Here is a 23,632-nt window from a genome sequence, read left to right on the forward strand (position 1 = left end):
GTACACTGTGAAAACCCAATATAACTGCTACAATGTGTATACAGAAATGTATATATTCTAATAAATTTTGTGTATTTTTTTGTTTGTTTTTTGTCCACAGAAGCCCCACTCTGGTGAAGAACATGATTTCAGGCCTTGGTTTTGGATCTTTAAACGCCAGCTACCAGGTACACTCCCATCCAACACGGTAGTCGCAGTAATTCGCTAATCTAATCAAAAATACTGCAGTACTTTAGGTAGTATTCTGAACGAAATATCTGCGTGTAAAACCTGCCAACGTAGACCTATTTGAAAATGTTCTGAAATGTGATTCTTGTGTTCATTTAGCCGTTCATAATTTCGCTCTCTTTCAAATATTAACGCTCGTGTACTGATTTTTAATTTTTTTTTCCAAATCGGTTCGAAATTGTAGAAAAAAAAAAAAAAAACGCAATTATACAATTCTTTTCGAAATCACTCCGACACCGACCCGCCTCTGTCCCATTTCTCTCTTCTTCTTCTCGGCGCACCTCTCCGAGCAGAAGCAGCCAATCACCATCAAGGGCACTAATATCAATTCTCTTTTATAATTAGCAGATTCCCTAATGACCCCCCTCTCCTCCCTCTCTTTCTCTTTCTCTCTCTCTTTCTGTCTTTCTCTCCTACTCTACCTTTCTCTCTTTCTCCTCCCTCTTTTCCCTTTCTCTCTTTCGCCAGTGCAATTTTTTACATGATTTATCGCAGCCCATAGTTGTCAATTAGGGTTAGCGCATAAAATTATCCGAGAAATTGTCTGAGAATCAAAAAGACAGCCACAATCCTGTCTTTTTTTTTTATCATTTTTGACTGAGAAAAACTAGAAATTTGACACTTGTAAGGTTCATATTATTTGGATAAAATTTGAAGTTGGTTTTGTAGATGTTAACGATATTTCCTGGGTTCATTTTTATCTAAATTTGAAGTAAAAATATTAAAAGGATTGCGGAGAAAGAGCAAGAGCCGTCCTCTGGAAGCACAAGCCGTCATGCCCTGTATCTAAGTGCCCCCTAGTGGTCAGTTAAGATAATAAACAAGTGAAACGTGCAATAGCTGAACACATGAAGATGTTTTAAAGATCATTTATTTTCTAATGAAATAAAAATAATTGTTGTGTTTTAATTATGGATCAAATTAGCCTTTTGGTTTCATGGGAATTGGCAGAATAATGCAAAGAAATGTAAGAGAATTGAAGAATTTCCAGATCGACAAAAATATTTAAGACGCTATTAGAAGACAAAATAAATATATAATTACAGATTTACCTATAAATAGACTGAAAGGAGACGTAACTTGGACAATTGCGTCTGCCATCTGCTCGCTCGGCAGTTTTGGTGCAGTTATCGTCAGTGCAAATGGGTTTCATAACACGGCTCTGGTTTACAGTCCTTTGAATCACTTCCAAATGAGCAGAGCCGTTCCCACAGAGGATCATTTGAAGCTTTGTCAATTTTTCTTCTAAACGCCACTGTTTTGTGTCAATTAGGTTTTCAAAATCTGTCGCACATATCCAGGTTGCATATTGTACCGCACCGAGCGTCATTTCCGTGTCTAGAACTGTGATTTATTTATCAGTGTACACACAAGTAGAACCACAAATTACAAATGACCAGATGTGTGGTTAGTCTCACAGCACTTAATATACAATGTCATTAATCCAAATTTATGAAATATAATTAAACAATCCAGAAACGTTTTCATTATTTTGATAACCATTAAGTCGACCAAGGCAAATTTCCCGTGGAAGACAGTTTAGTATGATGAATGAAGGAGTTTATTCATATGCACAACAACACAACAGTGCATCCTACATCCATTTATGTTTATTCATTTATACATTTATTTACTAGATTATTTGAGGAAATGAATCGTGACAGTCTGATTCTGACATAGTGAATAACGTGTGTGTGTGTGTGTTTCTGTGTGTGTGTGTGTGCGTGCAGGCGGCGCTGGCAGAGAGCAGCCTGTCCCTCCTGAACAGTTCGTCTCTGGGGACCCCTCCCTCGGCCCCCAGCCTCAACATGCTGCACGTGGGACATGACGACGTCAGCTCCACCGTGGAGCAGGTGCACAGCAACGGCAGCTGCAGCCCCACGCTCAGCCCACAGCAGTACAGGTAATACTACTGCTACTACTACTACTACTATTACTACTACAACTACTACTACTACTACTACTACTACTACTTCTACTACTACTACTACTACTACTACTACATACACATAGCCCTGCATTCAGCCCAGAGCCATACAGTCACTAATACTACTACTATCAGCTCCACTGTGGAGCAGGTGCACAGCAATGGCATCTGTAGCCCCACACTCAGCCCACAGCACTACAAGTACTAATACTACTAATACTACTACTACTACTACTACTACTACTACCACTACTACTATTACTACTACTGCTACTACTACATACACACAGCCCCACACTCAGCCCACAGCACTACAAGTACTAATACTACTACTACTACTACTACTACTACTACTACTACTACTACTACTACTACTACTACTACCACTACTACTATTACTACTACTGCTACTACTACATACACACAGCCCCACACTCAGCCCACAGCAGTACAGGTACTACTACAACTACTACTATGCTCCAGTACGGGGCAGGTGCGCAGCACTGGCAATTTCATTCCTGACCTCAGCCCACAGCAGCTACTGCTAATACTACTAACACAAGTTGTACTACCTCTGCTACTACAACTAGTGTACTATATACTAGACCAGAACCAAACTAAGACATACATACAACATAACCTTTGTTCTGAGCAATACAGGAATGAATACTACCATACTAACTGCCTCTAATACAAATACTCCTACTACTAGTACTTACACTCAGATTTGAGCAGCACTGCTAATACTATTACTAAGAAATTGTATTGTTGGATGTCAGTCAGTCCATCCCAAACCATTTCACATCACTCCTATAAATACTATGAAAACTGCTGGTAAAATTAAAATGAATGAGTTTTTAATCACCTCTTTGTGTCCTCCCCACAGCCACCCGGTGCACGTGAAGGAGGAGCCCACTGAGCTGGAGGAGGACAGCCGACCCGTGTCCCTCCTCACTGGGGTCTCACACAGCCTGCCCCTCCCCAGTGACGAGCGCGACCTGGAGGAAGACCTGCCCACAGAGGAGCTGCTGGAGTAGAGATGACCCATCCCACCCTGCACCCAACACCACGGGGCACCCAAGACCACCAAAAAGGACCCATCCCACCCTGCACCCAAGACCACGGGGCACCCAAGACCACCAAACAAGGACCCATCCCCCCACCACCCAAGACCACCGAGCAACCATCCCAGCCTGCACCCAAGACCACTGAGGACCCATCCCACCTTGCACCCAAGACCACCAAACAAGGACCCATTCCCCCCAGCACTCAAGTCCACTGAGCAGCCATCCCAGCCTGCACCCAAGACCACTGAGGACCCATCCCACCCTGCACACAAAACCACTGAGTAAGGACCCATCCCACCCTGCACCCTAAGACCACCAACAGACCATAACACCTTACACGACTCTTTATCTGCAAAGAGCTCTTGGAGGCCCCACTACTACAAAATCAACAGACATCTACTAAATCCGGCACCCATCCTACATTGGACCCAAGACCACAGAGGACCCATCTCACCTGCCAACATGGGACTCTTTTACACCCTAAAATGTTCAGAAATCTATAATACCATTTAAGGTAAAGGTGGTTCTAACCAGGACACCCTTCCTTAAAACTCAAAATTTAGCAGGATGCATCCTACCAAAAACCAGGATTGAGGGTGTCAAGAACCCATCCCACCCTACAACCAAGACCACCAAGCAGGCACCCATCCCACTAGAAAACATTGCGCTCTTTTATGGTAAAGTCCCAAAAAATTTCAAGCCAAAACAAACATCCCATTAGGACCCATCCCACCCAGCAAGCAACGCCAAATTCTTTTTTTCGAGGTCGCCAAGAACCTTTCCCAACCTGCAAACATCCTCAAACTACTCATACTACGTAACTGTCATCGACTAACCCATTTGGTACCCATCCCACTCACCAACCCCGCACCCATACCTTATAAGGAGCTGGAGAGGGACCCTAGCCGGACCCATCCCATCTAGCCCCTCCCTTACTTACCTGTTTGAGGGCGGGGCTCGGGACTGACCACGCCCCCTTTTCTCTGTCACTACTAAGGGGCAAAGGACAACACTTAAGAGAAAAGAAAAAAGAAATACGAATGTTTTTATTTAGGTTTTTTTATTATTATTTTAAGCAAACAACCAAGAACGTGAACTGTATACAGGGTTTCTGAATCCTCCTTCACTAAGAACCAAGACTGTGGAGCACTCGTTTACCTCCATTTTGATAACTTGGCACTAAGAACCACTCGATGCATACATACACTTGCACACTAAACTTCAACTTTTCAAAACCATTAACTTCGTGGTTTTAGAGACCCCTAGTGGACACTTACACTCACATCCACGCTCACCGATTTGTACATAGACTTGGGAGCAACCCTTTGACCAATGATCTCTTAAAATGCTGGGAGACTAGACAACAAAGTTTTAAAAAATATACCTCCAACGCATCCCAGTTCCACCTGAATTCTAGTTCCTGGACGATTCTTCGAGGCCAGATATAGAACAAGACTTTATTCTCTGCCGCCATTTTGTTGCTGCCCAAAAACGTCTCTGAAATGGACACTAGTGGTGCTGTATCCGACTGGGAACACTTTGAGAAAGACGAGGCGGAAGGATCTACATATTGTGACTAAAAAGAAAAAAAAAACTTTATCGAGAAAAAATGTGTGGTAGCTTTGTCACTTCTGTTTTCCTTTTTATTTGATATTTTTATTGTTTTACTCAAAGATCGATACTTTTCATTTCTCGACATGCTGTTTATGTTTATGATATCGTAATTTGTTTTATTTTTGTTCACACCATTCCAAATTTAAGAAAGATAAAGCAGTATTGTCCCAAGTGTAGCAAGCAAAAAATTGGACTTAGCACTTAAAAGTTGCCATTTTCCAGACAACATGACTATTATTATTATTATTATTTAACGTTTTCTCTCACTTTTCCTGTTGTATTTACTTTGAGGAATATCGGTAATGCTTTAAAAATATATATTCAAAAAAATGTATTACTGCAGCAAGAGAATACCTCAAACCCACCAAGATCCCCTCCTTGAACTGTGTCCAAAACGATCGATAAAAAAGGGGGATTTTGGACGTGGGAAACCAAATCTGGCAACTTCTGCTTAGCTCGAACTCAAAGCTCTATATGGTTGTACTAGTTACTGTCTAGACTTGACCTGCCATTCACTGTGTGTGTTACAGATTTATAATTTTCGCTTGTTTTCTGTGAGCATAGAAAGCATTCTTTACCGTGCCATGCCAAATTTAATATTATGTTTATCAAGGCGTATTCCCGTTTTTATTTTTTGTTACAGGTTAACCAAAGAAATGTGTAGAAAACCAAAAACCCTGTAGTTTACTTAAATGCCCTTTATTGAAAGACTCTTATTTTGAAAGAACTGGCCAAATGACAACAAAGCAGGAGTTTCAAATTAAAATTATATCCGCTATCTGGGAACATTGCTGACCATTCCAAAAAATAAAAAATATATAAAAAAAAAAAAGACCAATGCTACACAACTCCACTATATTAAAGCACTCACAGGTGTGCTACGGTGGCCCAAAGGACAAGTCAAAACAACAAATCATTAAAAATAACTGTAATAAGAAGTATGATAAAAAATAAAATAAAAAAAAAGACGAATATATAAATATACCACTATGCGAGAGCTGTTTGTGTTTCCACCTTAAATATTTTTTTCTATTTTGTTTTTCCACATCACACTTTGTTTTTTTTGTTTGTTTTTTTTGACATAAGAACTTACTCAAAAATTACCAGGTATTTTTATGTACAATTTGTGATATTTCCCATATTTTTTTATTTTATTATTATTTTTTTAGAATCATTTTTCATCATTTAAATTTAGCTGTAACCGATAGCTTGACTTGTCCTTTAACGCCACACTAGTTTAACCCTATTCCGTACAAAACTTTGACCCATTTTAGGTGCACATTTGACCCCATGTTTTTACCAAGCCGATATCTACAAACAAGCTTTAAAACATATAACCTGTGGTGTAACCCAGATGTGCCCTATGAGGTCTGCCAAATAAGAGCACTGTTGAAGAGGGACCATTTCAAAATAATGGGAAAAAATACATTTAATCCTTATATTTTACTCAAAATCTTCTCTTGTATTTCATTTAATATAACCACGTTTGTGATAATTTTATGGTCAAAACATGAGGACTTTATAACAGAAGTGGTAGGCTGACATCTTGAAAACCAAAAATAACACTACCTCCTTTTCAAAGACAGTTCAATGATAGCCAATGGGAGACTGAACTCCGGTGTATTTTTCTTCTTTCACCATTCTTCTATAATATCAATAACAAATGCCAAAATGATTGTTACTGTAAGACTGATATTTAAAAAGCTGATCTGGACTCTAGCCCAAAAATACAAAAGTGAAACGACTACCTCTCCTTCGACCACATGAAGCGTCTCAGAAGAGGCTGGGAAGTACCTAGGCCCTGTTTTCATGGTGGTGTTTTTATGAACTGAAATTGAACCCCCTGCTCCAAAAGTCACTCAAGTTTTTGTTTGTGAAAATGTAAACTAAATTGAACTAGCGTATTCTAGTTCTATCACCCACATTTTGAAAACAGAAAACAGTTAATGAAAATAATTATTACCGCAGCAAGTTCAGCTTTTGTCATTTTTGACAATGTGGGTGAAGTGTCTTGCCCAATGACACAATGACAGTGTACTTTTCTATTAGTGGGCATCAAACCATCAAACTACTTGTGGGCAAACCTCTATCAATTAAACTACTTCCCCTATAAAATTATTTTTGAGAATGTGGGTGAAGTGTCTTGCCCAATGACACATTGTCAGTATACGTTTCTATTAGTGGGCATCAAACCATCAAACTGCTTGTGGGCAATCTCTATTGATTAAACTACTTGTGTCTTGCCCAATGGCACAATGTCATTTCCAATACGTTTCCATTAGTGGGAATCAAACCATCAGGCTGCTAGTGAGCAAATTTCTATCAGTTAAACCACTCCCCTATAAAGTTATTTTTGACAATGTGGGTGAAGTGTCTTGCCCAATGACACAATGACAATGTGCTTTCCTATTAGTTGGAATCAAACATCAAACTGTTTGTTAGTGGGCAATTACAGTACTGCATTAACACAGTGTATTTTTGACGTGTGGGTGAAGTGTCTTGCCCAAGGACACAATGTCAGTAAATGGTCTTATAAGCGGGGATTAAACCATCAACCTGTGAGTTAGTAGGTGAGCTTCTCTGGCCCCACAAACTCATTTTCATCAGTTCATAAAATGCCCCATGTACGCAGGGCCGCCGCACCACACTAACTGACCACTAGAGGGGGCTACGCCGGCTCTGACACTATTCAAATATCCAAAGACTCCCACAGAGCTCCGCCCCTTTCTTCCTCTCGCCCAATGAGACGCTTTGATTTTACGACACACTTTTACATTTACCCAAACCGTTGTGATCCAAACCCAGAGGAACTGCTGCATAAAACTTTAGCTGCACCCTGTGACCTGCCAGATTCGTGCCACAGGCGGCCATTTTGTTTCCCTCATAATGTATTCTTGTATATTATGCTTGACTTCTCTTTCCAGGGCATTTGATTCTGTTTAGGGTTGATTTTTGTTTCTTTTTTCGCAGCGTTGTAAAGCTCTCCGCTCTTCTACTGTTGCTTATGTGTTTGTATTTATCATTTTAAGTGCTGCAGGTAACTTTGGTTTTTAATAATAGTTTTTCTTTCCATTTTTATTGGTTCTTCATGAAACGTCTGGGACGCTGATTTTTTAAAATGTATTATCGCTGAAAAAATGAAAAGATGAATTGTTAGATCAGTGGTTTAGGTGACGACCGTTTGTATATTTATCTTTAGCTAGTTCTATTTTGATACTTTTGTCTCTGTACTGCATTTATGCATTTTTAAGGAAATGAAAAAGTTACTTCGTTATGTACCGATACCTCAGAAGGACTTTTTTGCTCAAACAGGACCAAAATCTGCAGATAAAAAACAGAAATGGAAGTTAATGTAGCGCGATATCTTGCTTTAAAACGTGGAGCTGTACAAGTGGAGTTTCCCGCCCCTCCCTCCGTCCTCGACCGTGATGAACTTTGAACTTTGAACTCAGAGCTGTCAAACACACGCGCACGTATTGTCTTGCGGTGTTGCTTTAAAGTGGCACCTCTGGCTTGCCATAGAAAAAAAACAAAAAACGCAAGGGCCAAACAGGATTTCTGATATAGTTCATATATTGTGAAAACCAAAATGTTCGACCAAAGCTACAGACCCTTAGAGTGACTGCGTAAACAGCATTAACAGTGTGCAGAGAAGTATAATTTTAAACCAAACGTAATCAGAAAATTGCTAAAAATGTTCCAACTGATGATATTATTTTAACCGTAAATTTCCAAGATACCATAATTTTAAGTAACCCTATGTAATATTCATGTATGGGTATATAATGTTTGCTAGTCACTTGAAAATTGGTGTTGTTTTTGCGATCTAAAAACCTGTATTTACCGTTTTAACCCGTTCGGCGTGCGCACTGTTACTATGGTTACGTGGGGTCAATAGAACTCACCATTGCTTCGGCCTAAACCAAACCTGAACCAAACCAACGCAGAGACTTTAACTTTCTAACCAAACAAGCTAACTCCAAACCCTCTCCACGCTCACGGGAGACAGTCTGAACCGCGGCGTGCGATTGGTCGGTTCTGAGGCGACATCATCGGATCGGGGGCGGAGTCAGGGCGGGCGATAGTTAGCCACAGCGTAAAGACCACTTCAGCTCCTCCGCTCAAACCTTAGGAATGTGTGTGTACATTTCCAACAGTGACTTTTCTTGTTTCTTTAGTTTCAGTTTTATCTTCTTTTGATTTTGTTTTTCTCGTTTATCGGAAGTGTGGCCGTGTAAAGAGGCGGGGCCAGGACTGGGCAGTAGACTCAGTTGGACAGTAGGGGGCGGTACTGCCAGTCACTGCCCTCTCCTTCATGCTGTATAAACACATATATCTGTGTATTTGTAACCTGTGTCTGTCCGCAGACAATAAAAAACTGTACAGTAGATCTAGTTGCATGTAATCTGTACTAATTATTGACAATGGCATTATAAAATGCAATAAAATACTTATTACACTGTCACCAAATGAGTCTGTGTTCTATTTTACAAACTTCTTCTGACTTACAAGTTACTCAGTTAGTTTGAAAATGAGCTCAACGTGATACCTTGAACACATTTTTCCACTTACTTATCATTATCGTCCAAGAAAATAATTTAGGTTATTATATTTTATTGAGAAATTAGCATAGTTGCCATAGGAATGAACAATTAAAAACAAAATATTCTAGCAATTTTGCATTTAGAAGGAAGCTGAGACTCATGAATAGAATCAGCACTATACAAACTATTATTATACTATTTTTTTTATGCACAATGATAATGTTCAACTTTTAATGTATTCGTAAGGAGGAGGCTTTAATATAAGCCCTTTTGGGGGGTTTTGTCTCTTCCAGCACCTACTTTTTTTCTAGTGTTTTTTTTTTTTTTATTTTTTTATTATATTATACGTGCAAAATACATAAATAAAAAATAAATAAACGACCACAGATTATGGGTCTATTTTCATGAGGGGTTGCCCACTGACTCAGAGGTCGCTGGTTCAATACCCGTTGCTGTCACTAAATATTGTCATGGTGTACTTTGGCACTTCACCCATCTTGGCTCCCGTGTTTGCGTATTACTGGGTTATAAGTGAATATAATAAAAGTAGCGTGATGTACAATGAAATAAGTAAGGGACATATCACGGACACAAAATGTTAAACAAACTACAGAGTTTAAAAACACTTTCAGTCAGTTTCAGTCACATTATACTCCTCTGCACACGTGTCATTTTACAGACTTAAGGATCAGAAGATAAGAATATACATCTATACATACATACATACATACATACATACATATATACATATATACATACATATATCTTATTTTACATCAGTCTACACGTCATGGATAAAAGCATTTACCCCAGAATTAAAATGTGAAATTTGTTTTGGTGAGGGGCTCTTTGGGTAACTCAAATTTAAATACTTGCCTCAGTAACAGTAGTAGTAGAAGTATGGCAGTCAGTTGAAAACATGGTTACTAGTAATATTTGTAGTGGTAGTAGTGATAGTAGTAGCAGTAGCAGTACTAGTAGTAGTAGCAGTATTCATAGTAGTAGTAGTAGCAGTAGCAGCAATAGCAGTAGTACCAGTAGTAGTAGTAGTAGTAGTAGTAGTAATAGTAAGTAGTAATAGTAGTAGCACTAGTAGTAGTAGTACTAGTAGCAGCAGTAGTGATGGTAGTAGTAGTAACTGTAGTAATATTAGTGGTAGTGGTAGTAGTAGTACTACTAGTAGTAGTAGTAGTAGTATTAATAGAAGTAGCAGTAGTAGTGGTAGTAGTAGTAACAGTGTTAGTAGTAGTAGTAGTAGTAGTAGTAGTAGTAGTAGTAGTAGTGGCAGTAGTAGTAGTAGTAGAAGTAGTAGTAACAGTGTTAGTAGTAGTAGTAGTAGTAGTAGTAGTAGTAGTAGTAGTAGTAGTAGTAGTAGCAGTAGCAGTAGTAGTATATGATATTCATGATATATAAGGTTAAGGTACACTTTATTGTCCTACATGAGCTCCTAGAGTCATTCAGATTAATTGTATAAATGTGTAACATTATACAAAACAAATTCATGTCAACTCAGAGTAGATTTAAAACAGGGCTTCAAACTCAGGGCAAATTTGAACACCACATTTAAAAATCTCTATTTATTTTAAGAAATAAATTATTATATTTTTAATTATGTTTGTAATTAACACAATGTATTACAAATGTATGAGTGTATTATTATGTGTATATTATTATTTATTTATTTTTATTGTTAGTTTCCATGTGGTATCCAGTGTTTTGTGTGTGTCACTAAGCCAAAAATGGTGATCAGAAAATGTCACCACACCTGCAATTAGACAAATGAATCACATTCCATTAGCTGGATTAATTACGACTGAGATGTGAAGTACACGTGTATTTTTCTGCAGTGTATGAGCTCTGTGCAGAGGTCAACAGCTGCAGTTGTTGTGATACAGAAAGCGTCCACCAGGAGGAGTAAACAACCTGGACAAAACAAGCAGCATCCTCTAAACACGGCACTGCAAACTCTCTCACGAGTGCCTCCACAAGACAAGAGGGGGCACTACAGAGCACACTGTACCACACTGAACACTTCTACTAAAATAACCACCACTACTATTATAACAACCACACTACTACTACTACTACTACTACTACTACTACTACTACTACTTACTACTAATACTACTACTACTACTACTACTACTACTACTAATCCTGTTAAGATAAGTAAAGGTGCTTAACAGTTTTATTACAGCTTTACAGCTTTGCTCTACAGCTTTAGTTAATTATTCCCACTTATTTATTTGAGTCTTTTATTCTTAACAGTACACACACATGTGTACTGTGTGTGTATTGTGTTGTCTTGTGATATTATTACTTTTTATAAGAAATCTTTAAGTTTTATTTAGCGTATATATATGTGTGTGTGTGTGTGTGTGTGTGTGTGTGTGTGTGTGTGTGTGTGTGTGTGTGTGTGTGTATTTTTTTTATTTATTTTAGCTTGCCATTTTATTTTGACTTGAGTCTTTATTTAGATATCTCTTTATTTTAAATTGAGTATTAAGATGAATGTTTTTTGCTGCCACATATAGCAGTAGTAGTAACAGTAGTAGTAGTAGTTGTTGTTGTAGTAGTAGCAGTAGTAGCAGTAGTAGTAGTAGTAGTAGTAGTAGTAGTAGTAGTAGTAGTAGTAGCAGCAGCAGCAGCAGTAGTAGTCGTCGTCGTAGTAGTAGTAGTAGTAATAGTAGCAGTAGTAGTCAGAGGTAGTAGCAGTAGTAGTAGCAGTGGCAGTGGAAGTAGTAGTAGTAGTAGTAGTAGTAGTAGTAGTAGCACTAATAGTAGTAACAGTAGAAGTATATGATATATTAGGTTAAGGTACACTTCATTGTCCATTGTCCATTGTTCAGTTATCCAGATCAATTGTAATACATACAGTTGATCTGAATGACTGTAGGAGCATTATCCAAACCAAATCCATCAAGACAAGATACATATTTATTTGCAGTACTAAAATAAATTCAAGTGTAATTATTTTTAAGAAATTGTTTTTATTTTTCTTAAGTAATTTCTCTTGTAGATCAATAAAGTTAGTCTAAGTCTAAGTCGATAATACTTAAAGGTACAGAACAGAACTGGGAAGAGGATCAAAGATCTTTCTACCATCTATCTATCTGCATGGAGACGCCATTAAGCCAAGTTACAGGTCAGATCTGTGGAGAGGTGACCCCACTGTAATTAAGAATGGTAAGTGGTCACATTTTTATATAATTTTTCCATCTTCAAGGCAATCAAAGAGGGATTCAAACTACCAACCTTCAGGTCAGTGGACAAACGCTTCACCAACTGAGCTACTGCCACCCGGAATGCATGTTTTTCAAGGTAACTTTAAAAAACACATGTAATCGAAGAAATGCAACAAGTTTAAGCGTCTATTGTGGAATATTCTATAGACAAAGCAATAACATCTCCATGGAAACCAGCAGGTAGCAAACCCACACCAGAAAAGTTACACAGCGCACCTTTATCAACTTGTCTAACTTAAACTTGAGTCTCCATATTGTAGTTTTCACGACCTAACTCTAACTTTCTCGTCTTTTCTTTTGGCTTGTGCAGGTTTTGGCACATGCCCTTAAGCTCGTCTTTAAAGCAGGGCTGCAGCGAGGAGCGTAGCCACGGGGAACACACTGAGCACTGACTGAATCTCACTCACAAGAGGAGAGCGTTTCATGTCAGAGTGAACTTGAGGCAGCAGAGGAGCTCTTAAGTCCCCACAGTGACATTTGGAAGTGGGTTTAGAGGCCCGCGCTCCCTGTAGTACTCCTGACATGTGTTCAGGTACGCGCTTCGAATACTGACGACGAGGAGAGGCGCAGGGTGAAAAGTTGTGCGAGTCGAGCACAAAGAGGTGATTCTTGGAGATTTTTGGCGCCAGACCCGACTTGTACTTTGCGAGAAATGTGATACTCACTCAAGCAATTTATTCTAATGTATTTGATGCACATATGAAGGAGCCATGCACAGTTTGTACTGCACTTTTACTGTATGCTCTCTATACTCTACAGTAAGTAAGTATACAAGTAAAGTATAGGAGTGTGGTAGAAGTTGTACCAGTAGTAGTATTAATAGGAGTAGTAGCAGTAGTAGTAGTAGTATATGATATGTAAGTTTAAGGTACACTTTAAGGTACACTGGTGGTAGAAGTAATACGAGTGGTATTAATAGTAGTAATAGTAGTTGTAGTAGGAGTAGTAGTAGCAGCAGCAGTGGTAGTAGTAGTAGAGTATATGATATGCAGAAGTCATACTAGTAGTATTTATAGAAGTAGTAGTAGAAGCAGTAGAATAATGGTAATGGTAGTAGTAGTAGTAGTAGGAGTAGTGGTAGTAGTATTACAGTATATGATGAAGTCACACTATTAGCATTGATAGCAGTAGTGGTAGAAGTAGTAGATGTAGTAATAGTAGTGGTGGTAATAGTAGTGGTAATAGTAGTGGTAGTAGTAGTGGTAGTAGTAGTAGAAGTAGTAAAAGTAGTAGTAGTGGCAATAGTAGTGGTGGTAGTAGAAGAGGTGAGGGGATAGTGCAGTAGCTGATCAGTAGTATCATTCACATTCACGTGTATGTTGTATATGCAGTCAGTCAGTGTTCATTTTTAGCAGTACCAGAGTATCTTTGGTTCCTATCTCCACCATGGTAACACTTTTGTTGTGTCCCCAGGCAAAACACGTCATCCATAAATATTACAAATCTGAATGCTACTGTAATTTTTCTGGTGGAGGTTAACGTGAGTTGTGGTTTTAGTCTCCGTGGCTCGGCGCTGGGTTGTCCTTGGCGTGTGATGAAGTGAGCTCGGTTTGTCACTATGTTTTCCTTTGTGTCCTTTTCTCAAATGTATTTTGTATGTTCAATGTAACCTGTTGTATTTTAAGTCTTGTATTTTTCTGTGTACCTGGTCTGTTCTCTGGTCTTGGCCCTTCGTGAAAAAAACTCACTCTGGAATCTTCATCTTCTGGGACGTGTTACTGCAAGGTGCAATATTGACTGTTATAATGGTCCTAAGGTAATCCCAAGTGAACCAGGCCATACGTGGACATTGGACAATCAAAATACTGGAGTGGTCAACAATTTATTTATTTATATTTTTTTAATCAACCATCTCTTTCCCAACAGTAATTAATAAATTCACTATATTATATATTGTATATTCACGTCTCATGTCATGTTCAGTCAGTGAACCTGTGTGCCTATAGTGTGTGGGGAAAATACTGGTACTGGTAGTTGTTGTACAGTTGTAGGGAGTATTATCTGTCCCTCTGTAGTCTGGATGTGTGGCTGATAATTTTACTAAATTAATCCAGTAAAATACCTTTCTGCTACATATGGTTTTGTCTGGAATGTCCCGGTATGGCATTAAACATCTCTATCTTGCATTTACCTTAAAACATGTATTCTTATGGGCTCGCTTCTCCACAGATCAGACTTGACCCCCTATAAAGCTGAAACTAAATGTGATTAAATGAAACTAAAATTTAATAAAGCATGACATGTGCCTTTAAACTCACCTCTACACCAACATTTTTCTCCTGGTCCAGTGTTTCATGTTTAGAAGCCCTCAGAACAGACTTGGGCCTTTTCTCCTAATGATTTTCAGACTTCATGTTTGGACACAAACATGACATAATGACGCTTTGAAAATGGCAAACAGTAAGAGCAGTTTGTTTACATTCACTAAATCATGACTGCAGAGGAGTCCAATCTGTTTTAAACACATCCATGTGGTCACAGGGGCAGTTTTGGGATATTACAGTGACAAAAATGTGTATGTTTTGGTTTAATCATACTTCCTCTATAACAGAAAAGGTCAAAGGTCAAGATGTTTCTACTGCCATCCAGAAGTAATATTCAATCTGAAGGGACTGATTTGAGATGCTAGTATTTATACTGCTATAATCGTGTTTTGTCTTGCCCTAAAGGACGAGTTGTTCTAAGTCAACAAGGTTAGTATTGTTACTATATTGTATTTAATATTCATATTAAAGGGGTGTTGTGTAACTTTTCTGGTGGAGGGTCCATCAAATAGGCTCCAGGTATTTTTGAGCTATAAAACCACCTGTAACTGAATAAATGTAAGGTAGAGCTGTTTCATGTCATATTGTGGAACATTCCAGGCAGAGCAAGCAGGCGAAACAAGCAGGTGACAGACCCCCAACTGTAAAGTTACACAGTGCACCTTTAGCCTATCAGATTGTCTTGGATTCACTAACCTCACCCACACTCGATACTGAAGTGTAGTTTTTTGTCTTTTTAAATGTTAACATTAGTATTACTTTCATGGAGTTGACTGCACTGGACCCCTTCTTATCTGTTATATAAAGGTGAGTTGTTGTACAGTTGTAGGGAGTATTATCTGTTACATAAGGGTAAGTTGTACAGTTGTAGGGAGTATTATCTGTTACATAAGGGTAAGTTGTTGTGCAGTTGCAGGGAGTATTATCTGTTACATAAGGGTGAGTTGTACAGTTGTAGGGAGTATTATCTGTTACATAATGGTGACCTGTTGTACAGTTGTAGGGAGTATTATCTGTTACATAAGGGTGAGTTGTTGTACAGTTGTAGGGAGTATTATCTGTTACATAAGGGTGAGTTGTTGTACAGTTGTAGGGAGTATTTTCTGTTACATAAGGGTAAGTTGTTGTACAGTTGTAGGGAGTATTATCTATTACATAATGGTGACCTGTTGTACAGTTGTAGGGAGTATTATCTGTTACATAAGAGTGAGTTGTTGTACAGTTGTAGGGAGTATTATCTGTTACATAAGAGTGAGTTGTTGTACAGTTGTAGGGAGTATTTTCTGTTACATAAGGGTAAGTTGTTGTACAGTTGTAGGGAGTATTATCTATTACATAATGGTGACCTGTTGTACAGTTGTAGGGAGTATTATCTGTTACATAAGAGTGAGTTGTTGTACAGTTGTAGGGAGTATTATCTGTTACATAAGAGTGACCTGTTGTACAGTTGTAGGAGTATTTTCTGTTACATAAGAGTGAGTTGTTGTACAGTTGTAGGGAGTATTATCTGTTACATAAGAGTGAGTTGTTGTACAGTTGTAGGGAGTATTATGTGTCCCTCTATAGTCTGGTGCAGTGAGCAGTAGTGTCCACATTGTAGAGCATTTCGTCCAGTGTCCTCCTGTCCCTCACTGTGACAAATGTCTTCAGCTCCAACCGATCACGTGACCAGCTTTGAGTCCTCGTCTGGAGTACCCTAGCTGGAGGATTAGGTTCAAGAGGAGACCCAAGAAGAACCTGCAAACTTCACAATTTGTCCAGGAATCAAAGTTCTTCCAGCGAAATGAAAACGCTACAGATAAGAACTGCTACGTTATAAATTCCATCCAAAGCTGAATCATGTTTTTGTACCTCTGAGCAGTAGTCAAACGTGTGCGCGCTCTCCACAGTTTGAGACGCGCACACCCAGTGCGTTTATTCAGTGAGTCAGAGGGACTGTCTGGACCTCAGTGCTCCATCCACACCCACCACACCATATCACTCTTACACAGGCACCGAGTACAAGATAGAAAAGAGTGTTTCAAAGCTGGACTGCAGTCAGAATAGCAAGTATAGAGAAATTTGTCCAGTTTATTTGACCCAACCGAGTGTCAAATTCAAATCATCTTTCACTCAGAAACTAAAATTAAACAGCCCATATTACACTATTTTCTGATCTATGCTGTATCTTCATCAAAACAAACCTGGAGTTGTGTCTTGTTTCGTTTAAACATATTTAATACACAAACCCTGTATTTTTAGTTCTTCTCTCAAACAGAAAACACTCTCTTCCACCTTGTGATGTCATGTGGTAATACAGGGAGTGCTCCACAGTGTTTTAAACTTCATACACCTTCACTAGAATCAGCTGGATAATTTCAGTCATGGAATTGCCAATCTCTACTGACCTAAAAGTAAAAGACAGCTGCTAACTTGAAAACTAGAGATGACAGACTATTAATAAAGGGTTACTCAAACATGTGTGAATGAAACAAAACAGAACTCCACAGTTTTGGCAGATATAGAGAAGCGACACTTTTTTTCATGGTTTGGGTGTTTCCTGCGACTTATATTCCGGTGCGACTTTTATATTAAAATGTTCAGACTGACAGCCGTGAGAGGCTCTAGTCTTGTGTGTCAGTATCTGCTGCTGCTATTACTTCTGTAGCACCGTCACTTCGCTCTACTGTGCATGTCTCCTGCAGAAAGAGCTGCTGTCCTGCTGCAAGTAGTGAAATATGCAACCAAAAATGGTAATTGAGCAGCAGAAAGAAAGTTTGGAATGAGCGAGAAACTTGTGAGGGAATGACGGAAAGCGGAGATGGAGAACACAGCTTCACGGGAACCGGGAGGGTGCACCATGCAACTTTCCTGGAAGTCACTGGATGGATCGACAAAGCCTGGACTTCAGTGACAACCAAAACCATCCTGTCGGGATTCAGTAGGGCTGGAATAATTCTAACTGGAACTGATGCTGAGTCTGATGATGGCTACACAGAAGAGGAAGTGGTGCTCTGTTTACCTCTGGAGGTCACAGAGTTGCTCAGAAGTGACACCGAGGATGAAGAATTCAATGGATTTAGTGATTTGGAGTGAGATGGAGAGTTTGGTAAACTTGTTCTGTTCTGTTGTTTGTGTTATAGTTATCTGAAGAACTGTTCATATGTGACGTTAACAATGTCTGTTGTTCTCTGTTCTGTTGTTTTTACTGTAACTTGACTTTCAAGATTAAACGTCAGTTCCTCGTCTCTAATTTTCTAAAATAAATTTCCATCAAAAAGTGCAACATATAGTCCGGTGCGACTTATATGTTTTAATCTTCCTCATTACACATTTTTTGGCTGGTGTGGCTTATGTTCCGGAGCAATTATATTTTTAGCTACTTAATCGTTTATATCTAAACACGGGTCTAATATTTCCCTTGCTGTTTCTTAGCTCATGCAGTTGAACGCCTCTCGTGGTCTGCTCCTATATGTAAGCAGAATGTGCTGTAACATGCAGGAGGTAGGGGGTCATCTGAGTACGTATGGCTTCTCCAGATGTGTTATTATTAGCCAGGAGGATAATGGTCAGATGTACCTCGCTGGAGCCCACAGGAACAGCTTACGTTGCATTTATTTCGTGATTGACATGTTCCCGGAAGAAAGCCTCGTAGACTCAGGCCGAATGTGCAATTTCAGAGTATACAAACACAGATACGTCCCAAAATCTTATGAGCTTTGAGCCATGCTAGAATGTTGTTACCTGGAGTTGTGTTTTGTTTCATTCACACATGTTAGAGTAATTTGGACCTAAATATTTAAGGTCATCTGCAATGGGTCTGTTTTGAGATGTGTGATCCAGATAAAACAGAAACAGACTGAAGTTGTTTTGGACTTGTTTGTTATCCATGGATTCGTGGAGTGTTTTTGCAACGTACATCAACATATACAAAGATAAATTGATCTAACAAAAAGCGAATGATGTAGATTGTAAATATTTTCCTGTCACCAACAGCCAAGATGACGTCAGGATTTCGCCAAGACTTTTGTCTTGTTTGTTCGTAGAAAACACGAAAATGAGCTCAGGGCTATATCTGCACACAAACATTACAAGAGAGCGGTCAAAACTGCTTTGAACACAGGCTTCACGTTGATCGTTTCAGTACTGCGTCATTATTGGTTTGCTTTTTATAACAAGTTGGGTTTATAGTCTAGAATCTGATGAAAATGGAATTTCAGATGGAGCAGGAGCAAAGACGCACTACTTTTTACAAATGAGACCACAAATTAACTTTACCGATGTTGTGGCTTGAAGTTTTACACAAATTCATACCTTTGCGACCAAGTTGTTTACAGTGAAATAAAAAGTCGTTTCTTGTGAATAAGAGGAGTAATTATAGTGAAATAATAAAAACCGCTTTGTAAACCATCTTGATTTTGATTGCATGGTCTTATTTTCCTTATTCTCTCCTTGAACTTTGCGTCAACTCAACTCTGTAATTTCCTCATTGTGGGACTTTATCGTCTATCATCTGATCTCATTATCTTATCATCTCCCAGGAGGCTACTCTTGACCAAGATCATGGGTCAACTGATTCTTCTGACAGCCAAGTGTCCAGCTGAAAGACCAGTGAAAGATTACTGAAGATGGGTTAGATCTTGAATCGTGGCTCCAAATCGTAGGTCTTACTGTGAGGAAAAAAAAAATAAACTAAGAACCGTTGTAAGACTAAAAATGATAATCCGTGTATCATTCATTCATTAGTTTTTAAGTATAAAACCAAAAATGATAAAACAGATAACGATTTGTTTTTTTCAGTTTTTGTTTTTGTGTTTAAATGAATAATGGAAAAAACGGATAACGACCGTTTCCCGTTTCCGTGACTTAAACTTTTGTGTGGAATATGGACTGAACCAGGACTAAACCAAGTATGGGACCAGACCGCAACTAGACCGGGGCTGAGACCAGGACTTAGACCAGTTCCAGACAGGGACCAGACCAGAACTGAGACCAGGACTGAGACCAGAACTGAGACCAGGACTGAGACTGGGAACAGGACCAGGACTGAGACTCGGACCAGACTGGGACTGAGACTGGGACTGAGACCGGGACCAGACCGGGACTGAGACCGGGAAGAGCCCAGGACCAGACCAGAACTGAGACCAGGACTGAGACCGGGACCAGACAGAGACTGAGACCAGGAAGAGCCCAGGACCAGACCAGAACTGAGACCTACTAAGACCGGGAATAGGACCAGGACTGAGACCTGGGACTGAGACTGGAACCAGACTGGGACTGAGACTGGGACCAGACTGGGACTGAGACCGGGACCAGACTGGACCAGACCAGAACTGAGACCAAGACTGAGACCGGGAACCGAACCAGGACTGAAACTGGGACCAGACCAGGACTGAAAACGGTTTAGTCCTGAGTTAGTCTTGTTTTAGTCCTGGTTCAGTCCTGGTTTAGTCCGGCTTTGCAGTTTAAGTCACAGAAACAGGAAACATCCATTATAAGTTTTTTCCATTATTCATTTAAACACAAAATCAAAAACTGAAAAAACAAATAGTAATCAGGTTTTTTTTATCATTTTGGTTTTGGAGACAAATAATGAAGAAAATAGTTGTTTTTTTTTTTTTTTATTTTTGGTTTTATATTGAAAAACAAATGACCGAATGATACACGGACTGACGATCTGCAGCACTCGTCTTTAGTCTTAAAATCTGCAGCTGATTTTAAGTGTGTTTGAAATTTTGGAATCTTGGACACAGAGCAAACCCTCCTCTCACTGTGTCTGTGATCAGTGTCTGTTAAACATGTGACCAGCAGTAATCACAAGAGCAGAGATGAGTCATGAACAGGCAGATCATCTCTCCCTTTTTCCTTACATGTTCTAACTTTTACAAATGCGAAAACACCACTAGCATGTAGCACTTACCCTAGCTAACAGGTACAACTACATTCATTTCTAGAGTTCTTTTTAAAGACAATACAGTAGAACAGGGGTCTCCAACGTTTTTCCTCCGGTGAGCGACTTTTACAAAACGAAAATGCCGAAGAGCTACTAGTTTTAACAGTCACAAGAAATTAAGCACATATATAAGAGCCATGGCGAGCCTTAGATGAGGTACAGTTAGATGCCTATAGAACATAAATGATCCATTATCCATTATCCATTTATTAGTGTACAAAGTAAGGCATCAAAATGATACATATACGATGGTAAAAAGCATTTAATCCATCAAATTGCTACTTGGAAGAGGGTGGAGAGCTCCCCAGCTACAGGTTGGAGACCAATAGCCAGGCTGGCGCCACCTAGTGCCTAAGCTCAGTTTCATTTCTCTCCAGCGACTAGATCAGGAATCAGAATACACTAGACGGTTCTCAAAAACCCCAGAAGTGCAAGTTCGGGCACCAGCCAATCAGCGAAGAGCCAAAATTCTGTGTGGGCAACGATTCCTGAGATCGAGGATTTAAAGCCGGAACAAAGAGAATGTTTGGTGAATTTTATCAAGGGGAAAGACGTTATTGTCCTTCTTCCTATGGGATTTGGGAAAAGCTTAATATACCAATTAGCCCCGTTAGCTGCGCATTACATACATCATCACCATACAGCAGCAATTGGTTAAATGATAAAAAAGTACCCACCTACCGTCGAACGAATTCTAATGCTGCAAGGTCAGAAGTTTTGTATGAAGTGAAACTGGCTGATGAATCAGGGTAGAAGATCCCTGCAGTAGAAGCTGTATTTACCTTGCTGACTTGTTTCAACTGCTGCTGTGAGCCATTTTCAGAACTGGTTTTGGTGATGATGTGTTGCATATCAGCTCTTTTTACTTCCTGTGGGCGCGGTCAGATTGATAGACCAATCATGTCCCTCAGACTGGCCATGCCTCCCGTTGTCTGGTGGTGTTTGGAGGAATGTGTCCCAGGTGTGTGAACGAAGGAACGCTCCATCATCACGGTTGATGCCCCATTTTGTGATTTCAATGACCTCCCCAATCCAGCATTTGAACTTGTTATTCTCCAATTCAATGGCCGATGTATGACTTATTGCACGATATGCATTGGATCTTGTAGATTGTGTTACATAACATACACAGAATTAACATTTTTGGATCGGTATAACTATGATGATCCCACGCAGAGCCTAGAGAACCTGACATTCACTCATTGCAGTGTGCTTGTGGGCTGGTTTAAGATTTCATTCGTGGAGTGTTTTTTGCAATGTACATCAACATACACAAAGATAAACTGATACAACAAAAAGCAAATGATGTAGGTTGTAAATATTTTTCTGTCACCAACGGCCAAGGTGAGCCTAGAGAACCTGATATTCACTCAATGCAGTGTCCATGTGGCCTGGTTTACAATTTCATTTCCTCACATTGTGTAGAGTGTCATCCAAAAAACATATAAGACAAAACAATATGCAAAGACTGATTCAACAGATTTACAGAAATTTAAAGCTCATAAAAGAATAGATTACCCTTATCCTGATTTTTATGTGTGAACACAGATAGATAGAGAACACAAATGTTAAAAGTCCTTTATTTCAAGAGGGTCACATAATTATTAACACATTTCAACCCAACTGGTCTTCATCAGGGCTTATTATAGATTATAAAAGGGGCAACAGGTCATGTGACTACAAAAAAACAACAATAAACTGTGCAGAATCCAAACATGAAAAATGCATGTATGTGTCAGGCATGCCCAGTGCTGACAATTATCACTAACAGATACAACAAATACAAGAAGATGTAGCCCAGACATACTACTACTACTGCGCAAGATCTAAAAATTCACACAGACAGTGAAATGAAAGCAAACGAATGTTATTTACTAGAATGGATCAGAGGACCATAGAAAAGTCTAGCTCATCAATAAGACTAAGCTGTTAGGTATCTGTAATATAGTGACACCCATGCACAAAACCTCCTTCATGTCCCAGGTAAGACGTCTTATTCTCTGCCAGTATACGACAGCAACTCTGATGGGAGTGAGCATATCTCCATGTGTGGCGGTGTGGAGGAGCAGAGAGGGCCCCAGTGCTGAACAAAAGCATCTTTGTGACTGATTGGAACCACATTTTCACTGTTAGCGCAATCTCTCCCTCTCTCTTTCTCTCCCTCTCTCTTTTCTTCCCGTATAGTCGCTTCCAGATTCTCTCCAAAAACCACCATAACAATCAACAAGAAAAGATTACAGTAATATGTGCGCACAGTGTTTTGGGTTATGCTTAGAATAGCTAAAGTTTCACTTCTTCTTGCACTTTTCTGACTGGTTTGAGGCCGACGCCCCCTTCTCCTCTGGCCCCTCCCACTCTGGACATGTGATTTCGGGTTGGCTCTGAATGCGGCGTCTTGTGCAGTCCAGATGAAAGATACTAAAAGATGGTTTTTCAGAAGAGGTCCCAAGTTCAGAAACCAGACGAGCCCCCAGAATGTCTCAATATACGACTTTTGGAGCGATGTCAGTGACCACATGTTAAAACACAGTTGTACAATGCTGGAAATATAGTCTTCCTTTTCATGTGATCCCAATCTATGTCCATTTAAGACTGGCTTTTAACGTCTGGCATAGGGAATACGCATTAGCCATACTAAAATAACTCAGGTTTATTTATATATTTTCATGTATTATCCAAAGTATTAGTGTAATATCTTTAATTCATAAAGAACAAAGAGTTTATTAAAGGTCCTAAAATACACAAAATTAATTCTTGTGAGCTGTAAATCATGTTAGAATGTTGTTACCTCCTCAAAAACACACCTGGAGT

The 23,632-nt window shown here is 39.3% G+C and overlaps 1 protein-coding gene across 2 annotated transcripts in view; it reads left to right on the plus strand.

The window, feature by feature from the left end:
* Positions 1-5,668, plus strand: part of foxp4 (forkhead box P4) — a 251,954-nt gene extending 246,286 nt beyond the window's left edge. For both annotated transcript variants that reach the window (XM_055160172.1, XM_055160171.1), the window contains exons 16-18: positions 101-167; positions 1,959-2,131; positions 3,042-5,668. In XM_055160172.1, the coding sequence (XP_055016147.1) occupies positions 101-167; positions 1,959-2,131; positions 3,042-3,192 (391 nt within the window). In that variant the 3' untranslated portion in view covers positions 3,193-5,668. The remainder of the gene's footprint in view (positions 1-100; positions 168-1,958; positions 2,132-3,041) is intronic.
* The last annotated feature ends 17,964 nt before the right edge of the window (positions 5,669-23,632 follow it).

Source organism: Boleophthalmus pectinirostris, unplaced genomic scaffold (assembly GCF_026225935.1).
Source record: "Boleophthalmus pectinirostris isolate CB_2022bp ecotype Guang Dong unplaced genomic scaffold, ASM2622593v1 HiC_scaffold_3, whole genome shotgun sequence".
Taxonomy (NCBI): Eukaryota; Metazoa; Chordata; class Actinopteri; order Gobiiformes; family Gobiidae; genus Boleophthalmus; species Boleophthalmus pectinirostris.